General features: G+C 38.8%; 2 protein-coding genes across 4 annotated transcripts; both read left to right on the top strand.

Moving 5' to 3' along the window:
• LOC111272485 (stearoyl-CoA desaturase 5) lies at nt 1–12,211 on the top strand. 3 transcript variants are annotated; one of them, XM_022853971.2, is made up of 8 exons: nt 1–332; nt 8,084–8,388; nt 9,113–9,189; nt 9,444–9,580; nt 9,836–9,958; nt 10,248–10,433; nt 10,858–10,968; nt 11,287–12,211. In XM_022853971.2, the coding sequence occupies exons 1-8, from the start codon at nt 322–324 to the stop codon at nt 11,477–11,479; spliced, it is 1,143 nt and encodes a 380-aa protein (XP_022709706.1). In that variant the 5' UTR covers nt 1–321; the 3' UTR covers nt 11,480–12,211. The 3 variants fall into 3 exon arrangements, with proteins under 3 accessions (XP_022709706.1, XP_022709708.1, XP_022709707.1); XM_022853973.2 differs by having other exon boundaries at nt 3–332; nt 8,123–8,388; XM_022853972.2 differs by lacking the exon at nt 1–332 and adding an exon at nt 6,215–6,548 and having other exon boundaries at nt 8,123–8,388.
• A 1,217-nt stretch (nt 12,212–13,428) lies between these two features.
• On the top strand, nt 13,429–18,110 carry Tif-IA (RNA polymerase I-specific transcription initiation factor RRN3 homolog Tif-IA). The gene is made up of 3 exons (XM_022853974.2): nt 13,429–13,711; nt 15,478–16,959; nt 17,277–18,110. Exons 1-3 carry the CDS (start codon nt 13,709–13,711, stop codon nt 17,796–17,798), a joined length of 2,007 nt encoding a protein of 668 aa, XP_022709709.1. The 5' UTR covers nt 13,429–13,708; the 3' UTR covers nt 17,799–18,110.
• The last annotated feature ends 1,819 nt before the right edge of the window (nt 18,111–19,929 follow it).

Genomic DNA, 19,929 nt, shown 5'->3' with positions numbered 1-19,929 from the left:
GAAGCACTGCGTATGGTGAAATCGTTAAAGCAGATGGTTAAGGTCATTCGAAGGAGCTATTAATGCTGATGTACAAGGTGCTTGGGTAAGAGATGAGAATGATATTATCAGTCCACCCCCGAAATGCTGATACACTCCTTCGGCGTTTAAGGGAGAGACAGCTCGATGTATAAAAGCAGACTTGATAACTTCGCGCAGATGTTCTGTCAGTCAGTAAACAAGTGACTTCGCGAATAGGTGACGTTAGCATCAAGCATTGAACTATCGGGTAGTAGCAGCGTATGAACCGGAAGTGGACGAATTACCTCCGTAGGCGTCACCATGGTCATCAAGTGAGCATCAGTTAAGCCGCGGTCTATATGTTAATTATTACTCATGTGATGGAATCGAAGGGATAAGGTGGATTGGTTCAGCTGACCTCTGGGATTTCTTATTTCTTGGATATCTGAAAATGAACATGTTGTTTGTTGTGACGTGTTGCTCGTATAGCAATTGTGATTAATGTTGTTACTTTGGGTTGTTTGCTCCTCTACCATATAACTGGCCATTTTGAGCACTTGGAAAATTGGAAATAGTAGATTTATTTCTGTTCCTAGTAATGAATCAGTTAACTGATGAATCAAACCACTAGCTCTCCGTAAGCTTGAGCTCTTTTCCTGAATGCCTCAAAGGATTCAATTTGTATGACCTCAGCTATCAAGTAACTCTTCCGTAGCATCCCAAAATCAGTTTTCGCCCCTCTGAAAAAGCGCACCTTCAATTTACTCCTGAATGAATTATCCTACTATCTCTGAATCGCTATGTCGTCAATAACTGTCAGAGACTGCAGAGTACTGGGCATTTTAGGTACAGACTTTATGCTTTGTAGTATCTATACGTTGTGGCAATGCTTGTTCACTTAAAACGTTATAGAGTAGGTAGAAATTAATCGTTTGTTTGAGTTTCTATTTGCTTTAGCGAACGAGCGCGTCCGTGAGCACTTCTATTAATCAAATAATGTCATTTGGCACGCATAAAAATGATTGCAGACAAGGAAAACACTTTGACCATGTGAAACAAACAAACGGCAAGACACCTCAACACCGAAGTCATTTCATGGTAATGCATTCCTTAAAATGGCAGCCGGCTGTCAAACAAAATCGCGCTAGGATATTATCATGTGGTACACATCTTTTCTCGTTACAGAGGCTTTTCTTATTTTTGTTGAAAAGTTTTATCTTAAGAACTTATTTCGTTAGCATCAATTTGTTACATTCTTTAACTCGTAGCTACAAAGTAACTTGCGTCGCGTTGTTAGCATAGATAGATTCGATAAAGACCGCTGCTCGTAGCAGCCACCTTTTCAATGGGTCAGTTATGACAAAGCAAGAAGCAGGGCGGAAAAGTAAAATGAGTAGTTTTTTCCAAGTGAATATCCTCGCTCTGCCGTTTCTATATTCTCATTATATCCGCGTACAGATTTTACAGAAATGAAGGATCCTTGATTTTCTGGCCGAAACATTAACAGTTCCGTATCTGTTCTGGCTGGTCGTCGATTGTTTCATTATCGTTTCATTGTTTGGTGAGACAAATACTGGGGACGCACATTTTTCGTAGACTTAGATTCACCATGGCACCATAAAATGCCTGCCATGCTAGCCTGCTTGAATATAACTTGACGAAGGCCCTAAATGTTTTAATATGTCTGTTTCTAAGGCAGTTTAGCTTAATTTTAATATGATTAAGTTGAGTTCATTATTTGAGTTGGATTTGCATCGTTGATAATTAAATTAATGTATAGTTACGTTTCTCAATACTGTCGTATTTGTCAATACAAAAAGACTACACCTATAGATAATGTTCTTGCTGAATTCTGCTGCAAACTAATCTTAGATTGATCATGGATCGTTTGCTTAAGACAAGACAGATGCACCAAACACTACTTGTGTAAGAAAGTATTGAACACCGAGTGTTCGCTAAGGACAGGCCATATAGCAGGGCTTTTGCCAAAGGGTAAACAATTATTGTTATCAAGTAGGACCATGTTGATCATTATAGACGCGACCAATGTAGCGGCCTCGCAGTCCGCTAACATGAAATCATGGACGGACTCGATAACAGTTATATTATTTGTTAAGTCCATTATGTATTTTTAAATGTTTAGGAAAAAACGATGCTATCAAGGGTCCCTTTCATATAGATCTATATTATTCACAGCCCTGTAATGACAATATATCGTAATACTAGTAGAGCATTTGAAATTAGCGATAGAATTAGCTTAAAAAAAAAACAAGCATATAAGTGTACATCTGAACTGAATTGATTACGTTTACTTTACACGACATGTTGACCATTAAACCCCGCAAATGCCTGTCCAAGTAACATTCATGTATGAGAAGATTTTTGGTGATTGATGTTGATTTTTTCATCTTTCGCTAGGTGCACATGGATGTGTCTTGAGGAAAAAAAAATACATACATTTATTTGTGTGCGCCTAATGTATGCGACGTATGTGCATGGACGCTGTCCTTGAAACACGCTCGTCTGAATTTTCGGTGTCCATTGCTAACGTTTGGCGAAAATAGCTGAGACGATCAAGTAGATAAATAGAGTAGCTAACACCTTGTACTGACAAAAAGCAAAAAAGGCCATACCAGCAGTTCTGTACACGTAGAACTGAAGTACGAAAGCTGATGACCGCCTTTAACGTTGCGGAAAGAAATTAATGCTAACAATGTAGGATTTCTAATAGCTGATATTACTACTGCCACCCAGTTTACTAAGAGAGTGACGTCCATATCGAGAGAATTTATATTAACATTGTTAGTATCACTTCATCTCTTTCGTTTCGAACTCTCTGTCCGGTATCGCCGTTCGGTGTTCCATCAAACCTTCCCAGCACGAAACGAAGTGTGTCTATGGCCGAGCTCAAACCAAGACCACAACGTATTCCTAACATTAGCACGCAAATAAGTTACCCACTGAGCTAGTACAGGGACCTTATTTTCAGATGAAGTCATCTTCGTCTAGAATATTCTATGGAAGCTTGACGCATTTGATTATAGAAGAATACTGACCTGCTACAAATGTGACCTAACCTCGTGATTAGACGCGAGAATTAATTCTACTGTATGCTGTCTTCTTCTTAATTTTAGTAAATTAACGTAAGAAAATTAATGGCCGTTTGGATTGCTGCATCAGCTAGTGGAGCTTCTAGGTTTGAGCTGGTATGTTTCACTGGGTTCGGCCGGGTTTATAGATGCTTTCTCACCCCATGAAGATACCCATCGGTAAAATAAGTTTCCATCAGCGTCACCTGATCGCTTGGTAATCGCCGCGAAACCACTTAGATTTGACCATGTGTAAATGTTATTAGCGAGTTCATGTTCTTTCTTTTCATGCAATATGAAATTATCGAAGTTTTAAGTTTTGTACATTGTGGTATTGATGGAAACAGTCGTCACCTCGTGGAATTTACCCGGCTGTAGGCTACTGACCATTACTACCGCCATAAAAACGACACCAACTATCTAATAACAAAGAATCTTATAAATTAGGCCGGCTAAACCACTCTATTCAGTATATATGAAATCGGATGATAGATGAACGACTTTTTGTCCCACTTCTTGCACTTCGATAACGCTTCGTATTTTCGAAATAAAATGGATCACCACTATTTCTGAAACACATGTATGTTACTAATTCAGCTTACTAACACTGGACCTACGCGTCGAGTGCTTAGCTAAACAAAAAAAACAAAGGACAATTTCTGCTCTTGATTTTTTACTACAAACGAATTCCAATAGAGGAAAGCCATTCCCCATTGGCTAAAATTCGAACACTCGCACGTAACAGCGATCAGTACTGACTAACAGGTTTGAACCTGACCAGGATAAGTTCCTAAGAAGCATAAGGATTTCTGTAGTAGACGTGAATAACGTGTAAACAAAATGTCTAGTGACACTTTTCCAAGCGCAATTCTTCCCTGTTAAGCCAACAACTACACTCCATTTCAGTTTTTTTGTCAATCAAACTGAAAGGACACAAGCTGGCCATCAGAATTGCTTGCCGCTGCGTTACCCTGTCAATATTGACAACTATCGCGCATGTATGTTTCTTATCGAAGTCCTTTTCCTCATGACACGTATCAATTGTCTCCTCCTTCATAAGCTTTTATCTTTATATTTATTTATATGTATATATATATATATATAGTTTATTGTTACCAATGGTAGCTGTTACAATAGCTACGGTCGCTCTTGTTAGCACACTATAGAATACATCGACCCCATTCGTTCGGGAAAAAGTATAAAATCATTTGATCTTTCGCTGCAACGAATCCGACGACACGCTAAATTCAATTCAATATAATATAACACAACACTATAATACTTGTTTAACTAAATAATAACTGTAAATAAGTAATAACTAAAAACTTGCACCGGCAGCTACGCTTACCAGGGTACTCTCTGATTGCTTCGCCGAACAGACCGTGATTTTTTTTGGCTCTGACAGGAAAAAGACAAACAATGCTCTCCATGGTACGAATCTCTGCTCGTGTGTTTTACGCCCAAGAGGATATTTTTACTTTTATGTGGAACGCTGCCATTTTAATAGATGGGCCACATTGGATTTCGGTACGGGGGAATCTTATCAATGGTGTCAAACTTATTAAAGGTTCTCTATGGTAAGCGGCGTCTTCAAGCCGACTGATTTCGTTTGTCACCGCCGTACGCCATAGCGGGTTAATGGCTTTAACTAGTTGTTTACGTGGTCCCGACATGTAGATAAAAAAAAACGATCGTTAATCTTTCTAATTTCTCTCGACCTATCTTTCTTTTCGAGTTTTACATATAGACCGCTTATATTCATTGAACTTCATATTTTTATTACGTTTCGGGTCACTGCGTATTGTCAGCCCAGAGTTGGCGACATGTCCACAGCATATATTGATTCTTATCCCGGTCCGATTTGCCATATTTGAGAGTATGATTTTTTTAAGCAACGACCATAACAACTATCGAGCTGAAGACGGGAGTAAAAGACCCACCTCTTTGTTCGGTAATTAAACATAACAGCGCAATCCAAGCACAGCTCTCGTTCGTATGATTTTCTATAGACTAAACGAAGTACAAATAATTTCATTGGCCAGCCGTTTGACAACTTAACTACAGTCGTCGTTCAATTGATCTGTTCTCTGCTAAGCTGCAAGCACTAGTACATACATGCACGTGTCCGTAGCAAAACCAGGTTCGAAGTACGGGTTTGCTTGTGTTGTTATTAGTCACGTCTCGTGATGGCTACCCAAAATACGTTTTAACGTTTGCAGTACGAAGACCACCCGTACTTCATCATCGGCGTGGTTAGCAGCAGTTTTTAACAAACGCTGCACAGCGAGTGATTCATTGATATGGCTGCCTCGTATTTTCTGCGAAATTGATCTCGTGTCAAAAGTTTTTTTTTTATCAGATTCAACACTTTCCACTGACACAAACTGGTGAAAACTGTCAAGGGTAAGCATTATGCATCTTATAAAAAGGCAGTTCCGGATAATTAGCGGCCCCCAAACAGTACCAATAGCTCTTGCATATGTGGTTTAACAAAATGAAGCTGATTAGTTCTATGTGATTGTTAGCATGATGCAATTGAAAAAACAGAATCAGACGAGAAAATGTACAACTATTAGAAAAATGATGTCAAAATAGGCGTGCATACATCCCAATATTGGGTTTTTGGCTTATGAGCACGATGCTAGTAAACTAAGTAGAGCTGAGATTTTTAATACAAACCATGACCCGCCTTCACTACTTCGCACTCTGCCGAACTCATCATATATGGTTTCATTTCTGTTCCGCCCGAACCAATATAAACGTCGAGATAGATCCCTATTGAGCCGAAAGGTGCCTCATTCAGCAAAGAGAGCGGTATAGTCCTTCTCTTACGAATTCCGGTAAAAATTATAGTGTATAAAATACAATTTAAAACGCATCATTCGGGTGTTCATGTCGATTAGGCGGAACAACCGAAGAGCTTTTTAGATGCGTAGATATGGGTCGAATATGTCAGTCGTTGAAAGCCGTCAGGTCTAGTCCTTCAGTTAGCACCAGTCGTCATATCGATATGTCTTAGTTTGAGGGGAGAGTGCTCTGGGGATCCAGAAAGGGGGAAAATTTGTCGTTCGTCGGTCCCGTCTTCTAACTATGCAACGATACATGTATTTTACCCAGACGAAACCATTGCATCCATCTCCGCACCTTCTCGTAGGCACAGTATCATTTTATGGGGTGAGATCTATCTCCTCGCCAAATACGAATCCAATGGATTAAGGATTACTGTTACTGCTACTACTACTACTAGCTTGAAACTGCCGTTCATGACGGTATCAAGCAGCTCCGACGCAGAGCGACAGTTTACTTCTCGTCGGAAGTATCATTACACCTGTCACAGGTCCGGTGGGCGAAAAACTGACCGAACGTTTCAAGTAGAGTGAGGTGAATCAACGGCCTGCTTGCGCCTGTTCGTACGGCATCTGTCCGACTCTGGCTTGACATGATGACTCAAGATATCGGGTATTGTTTTTTTTGTATCTTTTGGATCAGTGTTGTTATTATCATGCATGTGTATGTAGAATGTAGCGGATTATAAACTACGAATACAGTGACATGTCCTATTCCTTGGCAAATATCACTGACAATTCGGATACGCCTACGAATCGAGTCTCTCTACTGGCAAGGAGCAGTAGGGTTGGCAGGTAGTGAAGCCGTGCAAACAAAACATCATTATTATAAAAGAGTTATGAAATTCAATTATAGGTATGCGTTGATTTGATAAAAAAAAAAAGTGATAGATGATTAGGCCTAGTAAAGTAAACTAACTGTATAGATTTTACGCGCTCGTAAGCAACCAAAACGATGTGCTTTTTGTACGAGTTATTTTTTTTATTTAGTCAAGGACCGAAAGGCAGCCTATAAGTACACCGTAGATACTTAATTTCATAATAATTAACAATTTAATTTAGAAAATAATGTCAACGCCAAGGTTTCACCACGCGATGTACAATATTGTATCGACGAATCGAACACTTCTCTTAGAAAATAGGTCGCACCGGTGATTTATTGCTATAGAACATTTCCATTAAACAGTTTGGTTAACATATAATAGGAGAGTTGGTAACACCCCGTAGAGCAAGATATAAATGAATTGATATAAGCGAACAAATTTCAATGAAGGAAAAATTATTTTTTTGCGTAACGGGAGGAATCATGCCTATAAATATAAACAAACTGAATGTAATGCCAGAGAGTGGCCATTTGCCGTTATTTGATGTGGTTAAGCCTTGAGAAACACTGTACCGTGCAAAATGAAGACTACACAACCTCCTGGGGATCTCGTAAACGAACGAAAGTTTCATTGGTTTCTACTTCATTAGTTAGTTGCACATAGATCCACAAGATCCAGAAGACGGTATGGGTTCAAGAATTAGTTGGTACACATTTATGAGAGGGTATTGCCGCATTTGGGTGAAATATCTCTTCAAGCTCTAATGGAACATTTCCGCTGGACGCTATGTAATAGCACTTAGTTTTATAAAGACGCTGAACAGGCGTCGAAGACTTTTGGGCCCCGTGAGGTTTATTAACGACTTGAATTAAACTATGAGGAGAAACTTCAAATGGCTTGTTTCTTGGGTTGATGGATCCAAACAGTCTAGTTAAGATATGTTTATTATGACCAACTATTTATTCAAAACACATATTTTTAGCAATATTAATCTCAATCATATTACTATTTTGGGCATCAAAGACTTTGACGATACGCGATTCTATACGCGGTAGAAGAAGTAGAATAAGATCTTTAAGTAGGTTTTTGTCTTCGTTCGACACGCTCGTCAGCGATATGTAAGTCCATTAATTATCAGGGATGGGTTTTTCTATCTAAACCTCACGGGCGCCTATCAGTATAAAAAAAAATCTTACAGGATAACTTTGTAATGTGATAAGTGATGATAACATAAGTGATGATTTTTCTAGAACTTCTATCTCACTTGCGATAGATTATTAGATTTTTAACGATAATGCCGCTAACCTATCTCACAAACTCGGAGTATCCTTCCCTCGGCTATCGATTCCCGTTCGTTGTGTAGATTCAACGCCTTTACGGGCCAGCTTCATCAGACCGACTTGAAGACCCACCAGCGTGACAGGCAAAATTTACACGGCACAGAGTTGAAGAATGAGATTGAGCAAAAACGTGATGGTCTTGTTCTCGAAAAGCCAAGTGAAGAGCTTCCGACATGGACATGGAGTAACATCGTTTGGAGTAACGTAGTCAAGCTTGGCTTTCTGCATATCTTCGCTATTTGGGGCATCTTTCACTGGCACCTACTGAAATGGCAAACACATGTCTTCGGTAAGTGACAAGGGTAGTATCAAAAATAAGTGAATAAATATACCAGAAAATGTTACATTAGAAAATCCGCATAATAGAAACTTATAATATACCACAATTAGTAGCTGGATTTCATTTATTACTTGTAGTTTCGTTAATTTGAATTTTTAGATATTTTTAAATATCATTTTTAAATCTTTACCTGCCACTCATACTGATATCATATGTGTAAAGAGGCAACGGAATCATGCATTCTCCAGTTGCTATAGCTATCCATCTACGAGATCGAAAATGCTTTTGTTTTATATTTCAGTCGCCAGAGCGCGCTGTTCTTAGTATGTAGTTCTACTGAAGCTTTTCAGTGCTAGTCTTCTTCTAACAGAATTCTAACGTTGTAGTTTGCTTGAAATTTGAAAAGGTAAAAAGTATAAGAGTTTTGTTTGTTCGCACATTTTTTAAGCTAAAATCACATCAATTTGCACATGCCCAACCAGGTCATAACGGGAAACTTTCTTGGTCCATGTTCCCGGCATAGTTTGTATATCGTTAATTGTAAGTTAAAATCCACTTCACAAACATTTCAAAAAAATCTCGTTCTGACAAGTGCTAATAATAGTTACTAGAAAATAAACTATACATCGACCGGGCAAGTTAACCCGCGGCGATGTACGTACACATACAATTTCAGCTGCAAACTTTGTTTTTTGACATGAGGTTCCTTATGACACCATCCTTCGGATTGTAGGTCTAATTTGGTTGCAGCTGTCGGGCCTTTCCGTAACCGTAGGAGCTCACCGTCTATGGTGTCACCGATCCTATAAGGTAAACAATGGAGACGACCCATAATAAACGTCTATGTACAACTAAAAGATTAGCTAAGTAATTTTGCGCTATTATAAGTAATAGTTAAGTGAAATCTATATGTTTGGTAAAATCAAGGACTGATAGGCCGAAGATGAATATTAAATCGAATGGTTTTTTTGCTGTTGCTGTTCCCCCCTTCCCCCCCCCACACACATAAGTATTACCAAGTGTTCTTGATCTCGATTTCTATTACTTTATCTTATTTTATTTAGGCGAAAAGTCCACTTCGGGCCTTTCTTATGATCCTCAACTGTATCGCTGCCCAAAATGATCTCTACGAATGGGTACGAGACCATCGGGTGCACCACAAGTACTCTGATACTAATGCCGATCCCCACAACATAAACAGGTGAACAATATACCAAAAACAACTAGAAAGTCAAACTAGAAAACGACCAGAACTACTAGAAAAAGCTTCGTTAGCGTTATCATGGTGGCGCGTTATTTCATTATTAGGTCAAGCTCAAGATAATAGACAGATATTAGGAATCTCCGTGAGTTACATATGAGCTTCCCATTGTTGTTTTCCAAAAAAAGTTCAAGCCCAAGTGAATTACGTGTGCAACGAAATTATACAGATTAGTATCTGAATTTAATTTTTCAGAGGCTTATTTTTCTCACACATGGGTTGGCTCCTTTTCAAGAAGCATCCCGATGTGACTAAATTCGGACGCCGTATCGACTGCTCGGATGTCCTAGCGGATCCTATTGTGCGCTTCCAAAGGAGGTATCGTAACACGGATAGCTTTTTATAAGGGCCATTTAGTTAAATCAATCCGCATAGTCAAGGTACCCATCTATACCTGCGATAAAGTAGTACCTTAAATGCAATCCCTTATCGCTAGCTTCAGTCTAAGAACTCTTTTACCTTTTATGTTATTTATTGCAAAGTTTATTTACGATTCCAGAGCGACGAGTGGAACAGATAGAAAGATAGTTCTCTAATAAGTGTAAATACATATATGTTTTTGTTTTTTGCCCATATTCCAATGATTGTTGTCGATTGGGACTGTCAGGTATTACGGATGGCTTGTGATCTTTATGGCATTCCTTGTCCCCACATACGTGCCGTGGCTGCTGTGGAACGAATCCTTGTTGATAAGTTTCCTCGTACCAACTTGTTTGAGACTAATTGCGTCACTCCACTTCACTTGGTCCGTTAATTCGTTGGCGCATTATTTTGGTGACAAGCCGTTCGACAAGTAAGTGTCTTTAGCTGAATTTTTGGTCACATATGTAAAAATATATAGAATCAGCAATTTCCATTGCACTAAACAATAGGTAAAACAATATGCAGTCATTAGACGGAGATTACTTCCGGGGCAGGCGCTGAAAACAGATCACCAATGCCTAAGCACAATTATCGAAACATTAAAGTGAATAAAATAATATGCATACGTAAGCCGTGTACAGCATGTCATAGTTGTCTACTGATTTGTAGATTGCTACTATCAAAACAATTTCCCTGTGTAGCTATTCGCTGTCAGCTGCCCCGCCTTAACGGATGTCGCTATAGTTTTTGTGTACAACCACCGTGCAATCATTCCACGACCATCTGCTTTTTAAGATCAAGGATTTTTCTGAAGTTCGTACTTACTTTCTACTGTACACTGTTCTTGTTCATAGATATATGGCTCCAACTGAAACAACGCTAGTGTCCTTTTGGGCTGTTGGAGAGGGCTTCCATAATTTCCACCATGCGTTCCCGTTCGACTACTCCTGCTCGGAACTCGGATGGTAATATATACTTTTTTAATTAATCCATTTACTTTTGATTAAGCGGAGGGGGGCTTCTCTAATCAATTTAAATGTATTCACCTCTGAATCAAGGTAAAGGACGTTCCGTCATTTTACACTCGTTACATTTGTATATAATAATTATTACAACAATAAAGCTATGTGGATCTTTTCGAGAATAAGTAATCCATAATAGTCATAAACGTTGCACCTGCATGCTATTACCATATGTTTTATACTAGAACGAAACCCAATTTGACCTATCTGATTTAAAACAATGTTTTCCCTATTTGGTTCTGCTTTTTGTGCCCTTTTCAGGTTCGTGAATCCCTCTAAGCTGTTTATAGACCTGATGGCCTACTTTGACCTGGCATACGATTGCAGGTCGGTTTCACGAGAAACCATCTTAAGAAAGAAGCTCGCCACCGGAGACGGCACTCGTCTTCCAGCAAGAATCAAAGAGATTAAAACAATGGCTATCCAGACCGAGATGAATCGGCAAGGTTTATAAACCATGGTGTTTTATACAACGTCCTTTAGGCACACAGATTGCGTAGAGGATCCCGGCATAAATCTTGCATGAAAACTTCTTTAAACATGCGCTTATGCTGGCGTCTGAATTACCCTTTTAACTACGCAATATAAAATGCTAATGTTAACTAGCGATTTTTTTTAATGCATATATCTTAATAGTAACTTAATCACCTTAATTATCTGAAATGGGTTTCAAGAATCTCACGAAAGCCCGAAAGATTTATCAATCTGAGAATCATTCAGGAATTCACCTCTCAAAACGCATCCGAATCAAAAGTTCTTTTTGCTAAATTGAAATTTTTTATTAAGCATTATTATTATTAAGTATTTTATTGAGACGGTTGCGTTTTGAACCTAAGCGATCTATATGAAAACAAGCAAATGCAACAGATATTTTCTACATTTAAGGCAAATAGCATGTGGCCAACGTGTTCGAAATAGAGCAGTTTCTCTATGAGGCTCGATTATTATTGGTTGTCAGTTCGATGCCAAAGAATTTCAGCTCAAAGGGTTTCGAGAAGCGATTGAGTTTTCACTCTGTGCCTGTACTGAACACCAGTACTTAACGCCAACAGCAGTCATAGCATTCTCGAATAGCCTGTATATATTGTAAAAGTGTCTAAACGCTTACAAAGGAACTTAGTAGTTTCCTTAGATTCATATTGTAACTACGGTAAATAAATGCGTGCGTTTTTTATTTCAGAATCTATTGAAAGTTTCTTTTTGTATATATATATATATATATATATATATTGCACTTATAGATTTTCCAGGATATATATCTTTGTGTCCCTTCAGTTGAAAAAACCTAAAAACAACAAAAACTTGCCTTTTCAGGTACAGCTTGAATGTTGAGTGTGGGAATCGCCGTTTTTCTTGGTGGTTGGAGGTAGTGGCTGTGAGTCTGTAACTAATAAACCTGAAAATAAGGTGAAAAATTCGTAGATTCGGGTTCAAACCGCACTATTAGCATATATTGTATAATATGCGTGATAACATTAAAAAAAAGTATACAACGGATGTCCTTATCGGAAAGCCATCATCAACCTTTCGAGACAAACGGGTGCTGATAAAAGGCCAGATTTTGCTTGCAAACTATACTTTTTTTATAAAGACACTTGAGAGCAATTGGTTTAATCTCAGAACGATGCTGTGGACCAACTTTTAATCAATCTGCGCACGAAAGCCTAAAAACCCCGAAATCTGCAAGATATCTTTTTCCCCGTCTAGTGAACGATAGGTGCAAAGTGTATCAATGAAAATTTAACATTACATGGAAATTTATTGATTCTATTTTTTTAATGTTGGAGAACAAGTTAGATATTTCATATATTGTAACTTACCGAGCACGACCATTGTTTTGGCGTCTATTTTTAGATGTAATCCTAATAGCTTAATGTGAGATCGCCTATGTGCGTGCATTTTTGCAAATACTAAAAATATACAAGCTGAACCCGTTTTTTATACTATAATTTGCACACTGTTTTCATAAGGTTTTTTTGGTGTGCGTATTTCTATAGGAGAAATTTTCATCTCAGAAAACGTATGCCTTCTAGGTATATCAGAATCACCTAAAACGTCGGCTGCATAATAATTGCAATACGAGGGTCTCATGGGTTTGTTACCTTTCCAGTTAAACTTTTTCTCGGAACTTCAATATTTAGCTTAATCTTAACAAAAAAAAAGATTTAAAATGTGTGCTGTCTTTTTTGCTACGACGATCTGTGGCATAGAGTTGATTTCCAAATTTAAGAACTAGACTCATTTATTCTGTTGCGCAGTTGAACAAGTTTTGAAAATAAATAGATTAAGTGAACTATACTTAAACGCTAGAGAAGGCTGATTCATAGTTCAGAATTTCCAATTTCTTGTTTCAACATCACCTAAGACAATAAATGCAACTATTATTATCTTCAGTGATTACTTTCGCCAAAACGGATCCACAAACAGCCTCAGTTCAAAATCTTTTTTCCCAAATCGATCCAGCCCAGTGCCCGCCTTTTTCCCTTTCCCTTTTACATGCGATTATTTACTATTTCATTCACCGACTAGCTCAGCATATAGTGCGCCACCACTTCGTACGACTTCACCATTTAGTTCCGTCACGGGTAATGCTTGGTTGTGTTCTTTAGATGCGGCGAAAATTGCAATCGATTACTCTATCGTTGTTTCCTATTGCATCCGTCAGCTGGTGCGTTGGTTTGTGATGGTGAGCCTTTGCATTCTTTCTATCAGTAGAGTTTGAGCAGATGCAGAACTCTTCTGGGACGAATCGTGCGTATTGTCGATTCCTGCTTAGTCTGTTAGGGCCCGCGAGCACGTGCGGGGCAGTAAGAAATTTCTAAAAATTTGTATTGCCCAAACTCAGAAGATCGTGGTGTCCCAGACGAAACCTCCTCGTGTGTTTACCGGGGCAGAATAGGTGTCGTAACAATTCTCTCTATTGCTAGCGATGCATAGTCACGTTCAAGAATGTATTCAGGCTCCATTTAAGTTAGATGCTAACGACAGTTGAGTTTTGCCTGCCCGGTTCGCCCTGGTGGCTACTGCAATTTCGGGCGAATCGGTTACTGTTGGGTGCGAATGGTAGTGGCGGATTTGATGATTGATATTAGTGCCCACGCCGGAGTTCGATGCGGATGTGTCGACTCGCTTCTTTTTGTCCGCTAACTTACTTAGGCGTGAAGCGAGGAAAAGATGTTCGAATCATGTGATCTACTGGATAAAATTGATCGTGTATATAATATATATATATAAAATATGCGCGTGACAGATAATGGAAGAAAAATCACTTTGTTTTACATGTATGATAATGTTGAATATGACTGTGCTGTTTTGGAAAACCAAAACCTTATGGAATTTGTATATGAGTTGTCTAAAAGCGCACCAATTAATTACAAAATTTGCGATTCGACAAAGGACTGATGGGAGCTAGCTAAATGAAATGACAAAGAATGCTGTTTTATTACTTACGACCAGGTTAAGATGCGGTCATCAAGGCCGTTCATAGAACTCGGAAGAGTTCTATATCTATAGTTATTCTAATCTAATAATTTCTTAATCGGCGCCAATTTTGTAAGAAGCTTTTATAATTATTTACATTATTTCATGTCTTATTTCTAAACTGTTTCCATAGAATTTGCTTCTTTATTTTTCGTCCTTATCTTTTCTCTCTAGATTTGCCTGCATTTGCCCATAATCTTAATAGTGAGGTGGTAACTGTCGAACTTGTCATGTACATATCGCGCGACTGATGTCTGATTAAACATGTCACAAGTGTGTTACCCGCAAACCGCATCTCGTATAATATAGTTTGATTCTGGTCCTGTGCGTTTCGCGCAGTCGTTCAGATGTAAGTACCCGATTGACTCACAGAAAAAGCCCTGGTTGTGTTTCGTATTTTATTCTTATACTTCGTTATCTAATATTGTGTTTGTAACAGTTTGAGAGCCGTGACAATAGAGGCAGCAATTAGGTTTATTTGTTGTTTACCGGTTGTAATTTATATGTTTACCATAAGAATCAAATAGTTTTTTTGCCTCTTGTCTTCTTTCGTTCGGGCTCATAGCTGATCTCTTAGTAACTAACCTATTTAAGGTGAATGAGTATATTTATGCTAGTTATACGTGTTTATAAGTTTAAATGCATTTTTTTCAAATGTATTCCATTTTATTATGAGTTAATATGAGAATTCAAATTCAAACTTTCACGTCCGGTACCGTCGTTAGGCGTTAAACGGCTGGTCAGTTTCTACACAAAACGAAGTGTGCTTACGTTCGATTTAGAATAAACACCAAAAAACAAAGTAGAGCTTCTTTAAATGTTGGCAAACGTTTAAAGACAATATTGAATGTAATGGACAGTAAAGAACATATATATTGGCATATAGGAACTACGTGAACGACCGCGTAACAAACAAATCGTGAAGGGCTCGACGACATTGCGTTGAAGAACCAATTTCTATGATTCTTTCAGATGGCGTCCCTTGTGGCAACTAACGAGACTCCGAAACCCGTTCAGTCGAGACCGGAGTTTTTGACTCCTCAACCTGTTCCTCGCAGAGATGGAACCCTAACTCAGCCGGCAACCTCGTCTGGAATAATTCATACAGCAATGAATTTTGTAGAAGTTCTTAGCGAGGCTAGCGCTTCTCGCGCCTTCAGTGATAAATATCGTTTGATTCTTGCCTCATTGAAGTCCATCCACACAGGAGTCAGGTCAACAAACTCGATTCCTCCGGTACAACTTCTTAACGAATTGGCCAAAATGACCAGTCTATTGGATGGCTTCAACGAGGTGCTTGTTGTTGAACTGTTTAAATTCAAAATCCTATCACTTCAAACTGACATACTAGCAGCCTACCTTCATCTTTTGGTTGAGTTAGCTCGGTCCAACACATTTCACTACGACGAAATTTGCCGGTTGCTACTCAGTACTATGGCATCGATTGAGGACGAGAAGCCACCCGAAGATCAGCTCGATCTGGTGCATAAGGCGCTCCAGCAGATGATCCAAGAGCTGCCACATTTCAGCGACGTTTTGCTAAAGCAGATTAGCAAATGTCTTCCGTTTATGACTAAACCGTGGTCTCAGCAGGTGAACATGTACCGACAAGTGCTTCGAATCGTCGATTACGTTCCCACACAACTTTCGCTCGACGTTTTATCACGACTGGTACACAAAATCATTGACCTCGATTGTCACTGCCCCAAAGAGGAGATGTTGACAATGGAAGAAACTGTAGACGATACGGTGGCAACCCAGTTTACAATGGATTCTGCTGAAAATGACAGCACAATCAAAGAACAAGGCCCAACAAAACACTCATCGAAGATTGGCAGTGACAGCCAACCATCGGCCATCTCCATTTGTAATAGGGAAATGAAGCATTCTCTAGGCAATGCATTAGATCGACTTATGGAGCTCTTGTTTGAATACATCGACAGCCACGTGACAGGTTCTCTAGACGAGGCAAAGGCCACATATCGGCGGTTCTTGGCCGTATTCGACAAGTACATTATGGCGACGTATAAATGTTTGCACGTTCAATTTCTTATGTTTTACATCTGCTCGAAGCGTCCGCTATTTATGGACCATTTGATTGATTTTCTGTGGCACAAAGTGCAGGATCCAAATACACCAGTTGTGTTTCGACAGATATCCGTTGCGTATCTCGGTTCGTTGCTTAGTCGGGCAGCGTTTGTTAGCGTTGGCACGCTAAAGGACACCCTGACACTCTTGTCACGTTTTCTACATAGTTATATTGCACAAAGCAGCTCTGCCCAGTTGCTAGGGGTAGATGTAAATCGTCACGCAACATTTTACGCTGTTTGCCAATCGCTTCTCTACTGTGTCGCATTCCGTCATAAGGATATTGCTGAAAGCACTAACGGGCTAGAGTTCTTACGGAGTCTCAACCTTGAGCAACTGATCACGTCGCCGCTGAATCCATTGAAGGTAAGACAATTACGTATGTCAGTGTACATATAATTTTCGTTGGATTGATTCATTAAAAACCTATAGAATACAATGTTGAAAACAACTTTTGTGTGCACTTTGGCGAGATTGGTTTGTTAAAAGTATACAGGACATATCATTTAGAATTTGCTGTTACTGGAATATTTGTGTACTTGTCCTATAAGCGTCTAGTGCTCTATTTCTCCATAAGTGCGTAAATACTAAACTAATAATAATGTATCATCAACCTAGCCTTGTTGTATATTTTGTAATTTAAACAATCTTAATTTTTTAATCTTTTTTTTGGCTATTTTTAGATCATGTCGAAGTCGATTGCTACAAACTTCGCCAATGTATCGCGCCATTATCAGGTCGTATATTGCCACGCTATTATTGAGCGCAACCAGCGAAGCGCTTTACCCATGGCTCATGTGGCCTACGGACCTCATAATGCCCAAACGGCATCCGGTCAAACTTCACAATGCAGCACCATCATTGAGGGTTATTTTCCCTTCGATCCGTACGTGCTCATACGGTCTCGTCGATGGATTGAGCCCATTTACAGGCATTACGTTGATTATTTGTCATCGGCCGGCGATTTAGATGATGACGAGGATGAAGACGTTGAGGAAATGGACGACGAAACGAGTGGCGGTGGTGGAGAAGATGGTTCGAGCCGAAGTCGCGTTATGAAAATTGACAGACAGACCTCGATAACGTCAGCGTCGCCGCACGACGCTTCGGTAGCAATGAGTATCGTGAGTGCAAATAGCTCGCTGAGCGGACAAGGCGCTGAGAAGCTTTTTGCCTACTCTGTTTCACCGGGTTTCATTCACTGATGAAGTGTATGTTATAGTTGGGTTGAAGAACTATAGTGTAATCTAAACACAGTAGGATAATAGGGTCGTTCGGTAAATGCAAATGAAGGTAACTTTTACTAATTTTCGATACGACAGAACTTGCTGCAGGCGATCGAATTAGTCGTTATTGTTGGTTTTTGTTGTGTTTCTCGTTACTCCGAAAGAACAAAGATGAGTAGGTGTTAAGCGTCGCAGACTGATTTGTTTTAGACAAAGAACGAGCTGTAAGAGAAACAAGTATATGATACGTGTAATATCGCTGAAAACGAAATAAAAATGTGTGGAAACCTATCGCTTTGTACTTACATGGTTAAAGAGCTTATAATACGGGTGGTTTCACAATGAAAGGGAAGGTTAGCGCTTCTCGTGAAACTTATAATAGAATATAGGGGTTGTACGGTTGTAACACTGATTTTTAACGAGGCAAGTGGCAAATGCAAGATGTTAAATTACCTGCTGTGACTTAGTATCTAAAGGCTTTTCTTCCAGAGCGTTGAATCTAGTAATCCCACCCATGGATACGTATAGTTATATAATATAAATGAAAATAATTACTCATTTAGTTGATTTGTTAAGTAAGACAAGCATCGGCGAAATTTGTTGCGGAGCACTGTTGATGTATCATTACTAAACTCAGTAATTCAACAATCAAAAGAAGGAATATGTCTCTATGTGGTAAATACAAGTTAAAGTGTAGGTTGTAAAATTAAAACGACGAGAAACCACGATTTAGAAAGGAATCGCTTATACGCAGTTATTTACAAACAAGGAATGCGATCATCCAAGGAGATTCGGATTCAATAATGGCATCGTAATAGAAGATATTCTCATGATTCGAATCAAATACTAATTAATAGCTTGCTAACCAGTAAACCGTACTTGTATTACTAGATATGAATTCAAAGCAATTCTTCCTTGTGTCATGAAGGGTAAATCGAAACCAATTCGTGTTTATCCGATATTTACAAACGCAGAAAAGCAACACCAGAGGCACCAGTTTTTTGCGGTATAGAATTGAATCGGCACAACTTGACTGTGGTGTGATTGAACCGAATCAGTTCTATGTCGACCTTAAGGTGAAAATACGGTTGCTGCTCATGGCTTGTGTGAAAAACCATGAGTAGTACAACGTTTTCAAGACAGTGGGACGTGTGGCACGGTTGAAACTTTCATTTAATTTATACATCATTTTTACAGGTATATCCATTAGTCTTTAAGGGTGCAGAAAATAATAACCACATTTTGTGATACTCTTGTGCAAATACAGTTATGCGAGGCGATACAGCAAATGTTCTACTAGGTTCTAAAACTGATTAAATAAATTATAATTTTTTCAGTTTATCACTTAAAAAATCGCAGTGCTCATTCGGTTGTTAGGTTCGTGTATAGAACTACTACAGATACAATATTTCCGCAGTTCTAGCTGTATCTTACCTGGAAACGGTCATCACTTCTACAGGTTATAGGATTCTAACGTCTCTGAATATTCTCGTTAGCGTATTCGATGTAACCCTGTCATTATTTATTAACACATATTTTTACCTGGCTAATCTATTCCTGAAACCTGGGGGGGATTAATTCGAGTGAGTTGCGACTTCAGAGAAAAAGAGAACGTGATAATATGCTCTAAGAATATTGGCCACGTTATTCTGATGCAGAATTTAGCTGAAGCTCCCATCATACTAAAAACTTCCTAAAAAAGTTGCTTGCGTAGCAAGTAAATCCAAGCATCATATCATTTAGTTTAGTTAGTGTCTCATCTGGTTCTGAAATCGATGCTTTCATGTATATATACCATGCGTCTGGCAAAAGCGACTACCGTACTTTTAGCTGTTCGCTTAACTTTCTGATATAATATTTTTATAATTCAAACGAATGCATACGATAATCGTAACTTGAACTGGTAAAAAAACTTCGCATTTTTTTGTGCCAATGTTATAGTTAATTTTATCTCCGTGTTATTTTTCAACCTAAACCTACCTTAATTTATGAGACTCTATGAAAAACACGTTGAATAACTTAGGGCAAAGGAAAAACGAATCTATGTGAACGAAAACGCGATACACGTTCACTCATAATTAGCGAATTTTTTTATTATTTGTTTTAATAT

This window comes from Varroa jacobsoni, unplaced genomic scaffold, assembly GCF_002532875.2.
Source record: "Varroa jacobsoni isolate VJ856 unplaced genomic scaffold, vjacob_1.0 contig02413, whole genome shotgun sequence".
Lineage (NCBI taxonomy): Eukaryota > Metazoa > Arthropoda > Arachnida > Mesostigmata > Varroidae > Varroa > Varroa jacobsoni.
This window is presented reverse-complemented; position numbering and strand designations above follow the sequence as displayed.

Coding starts and splice junctions, on each gene's coding strand:
- LOC111272485 (XM_022853971.2), top strand. Junction 9,959..10,247: donor ATTGTGCGCTTCCAAAGGAG/GTATCGTAACAC, acceptor TGGGACTGTCAG/GTATTACGGATGGCTTGTGA. Junction 10,434..10,857: donor GGTGACAAGCCGTTCGACAA/GTAAGTGTCTTT, acceptor TCTTGTTCATAG/ATATATGGCTCCAACTGAAA.
- Tif-IA (XM_022853974.2), top strand. Junction 16,960..17,276: donor CGCCGCTGAATCCATTGAAG/GTAAGACAATTA, acceptor GGCTATTTTTAG/ATCATGTCGAAGTCGATTGC.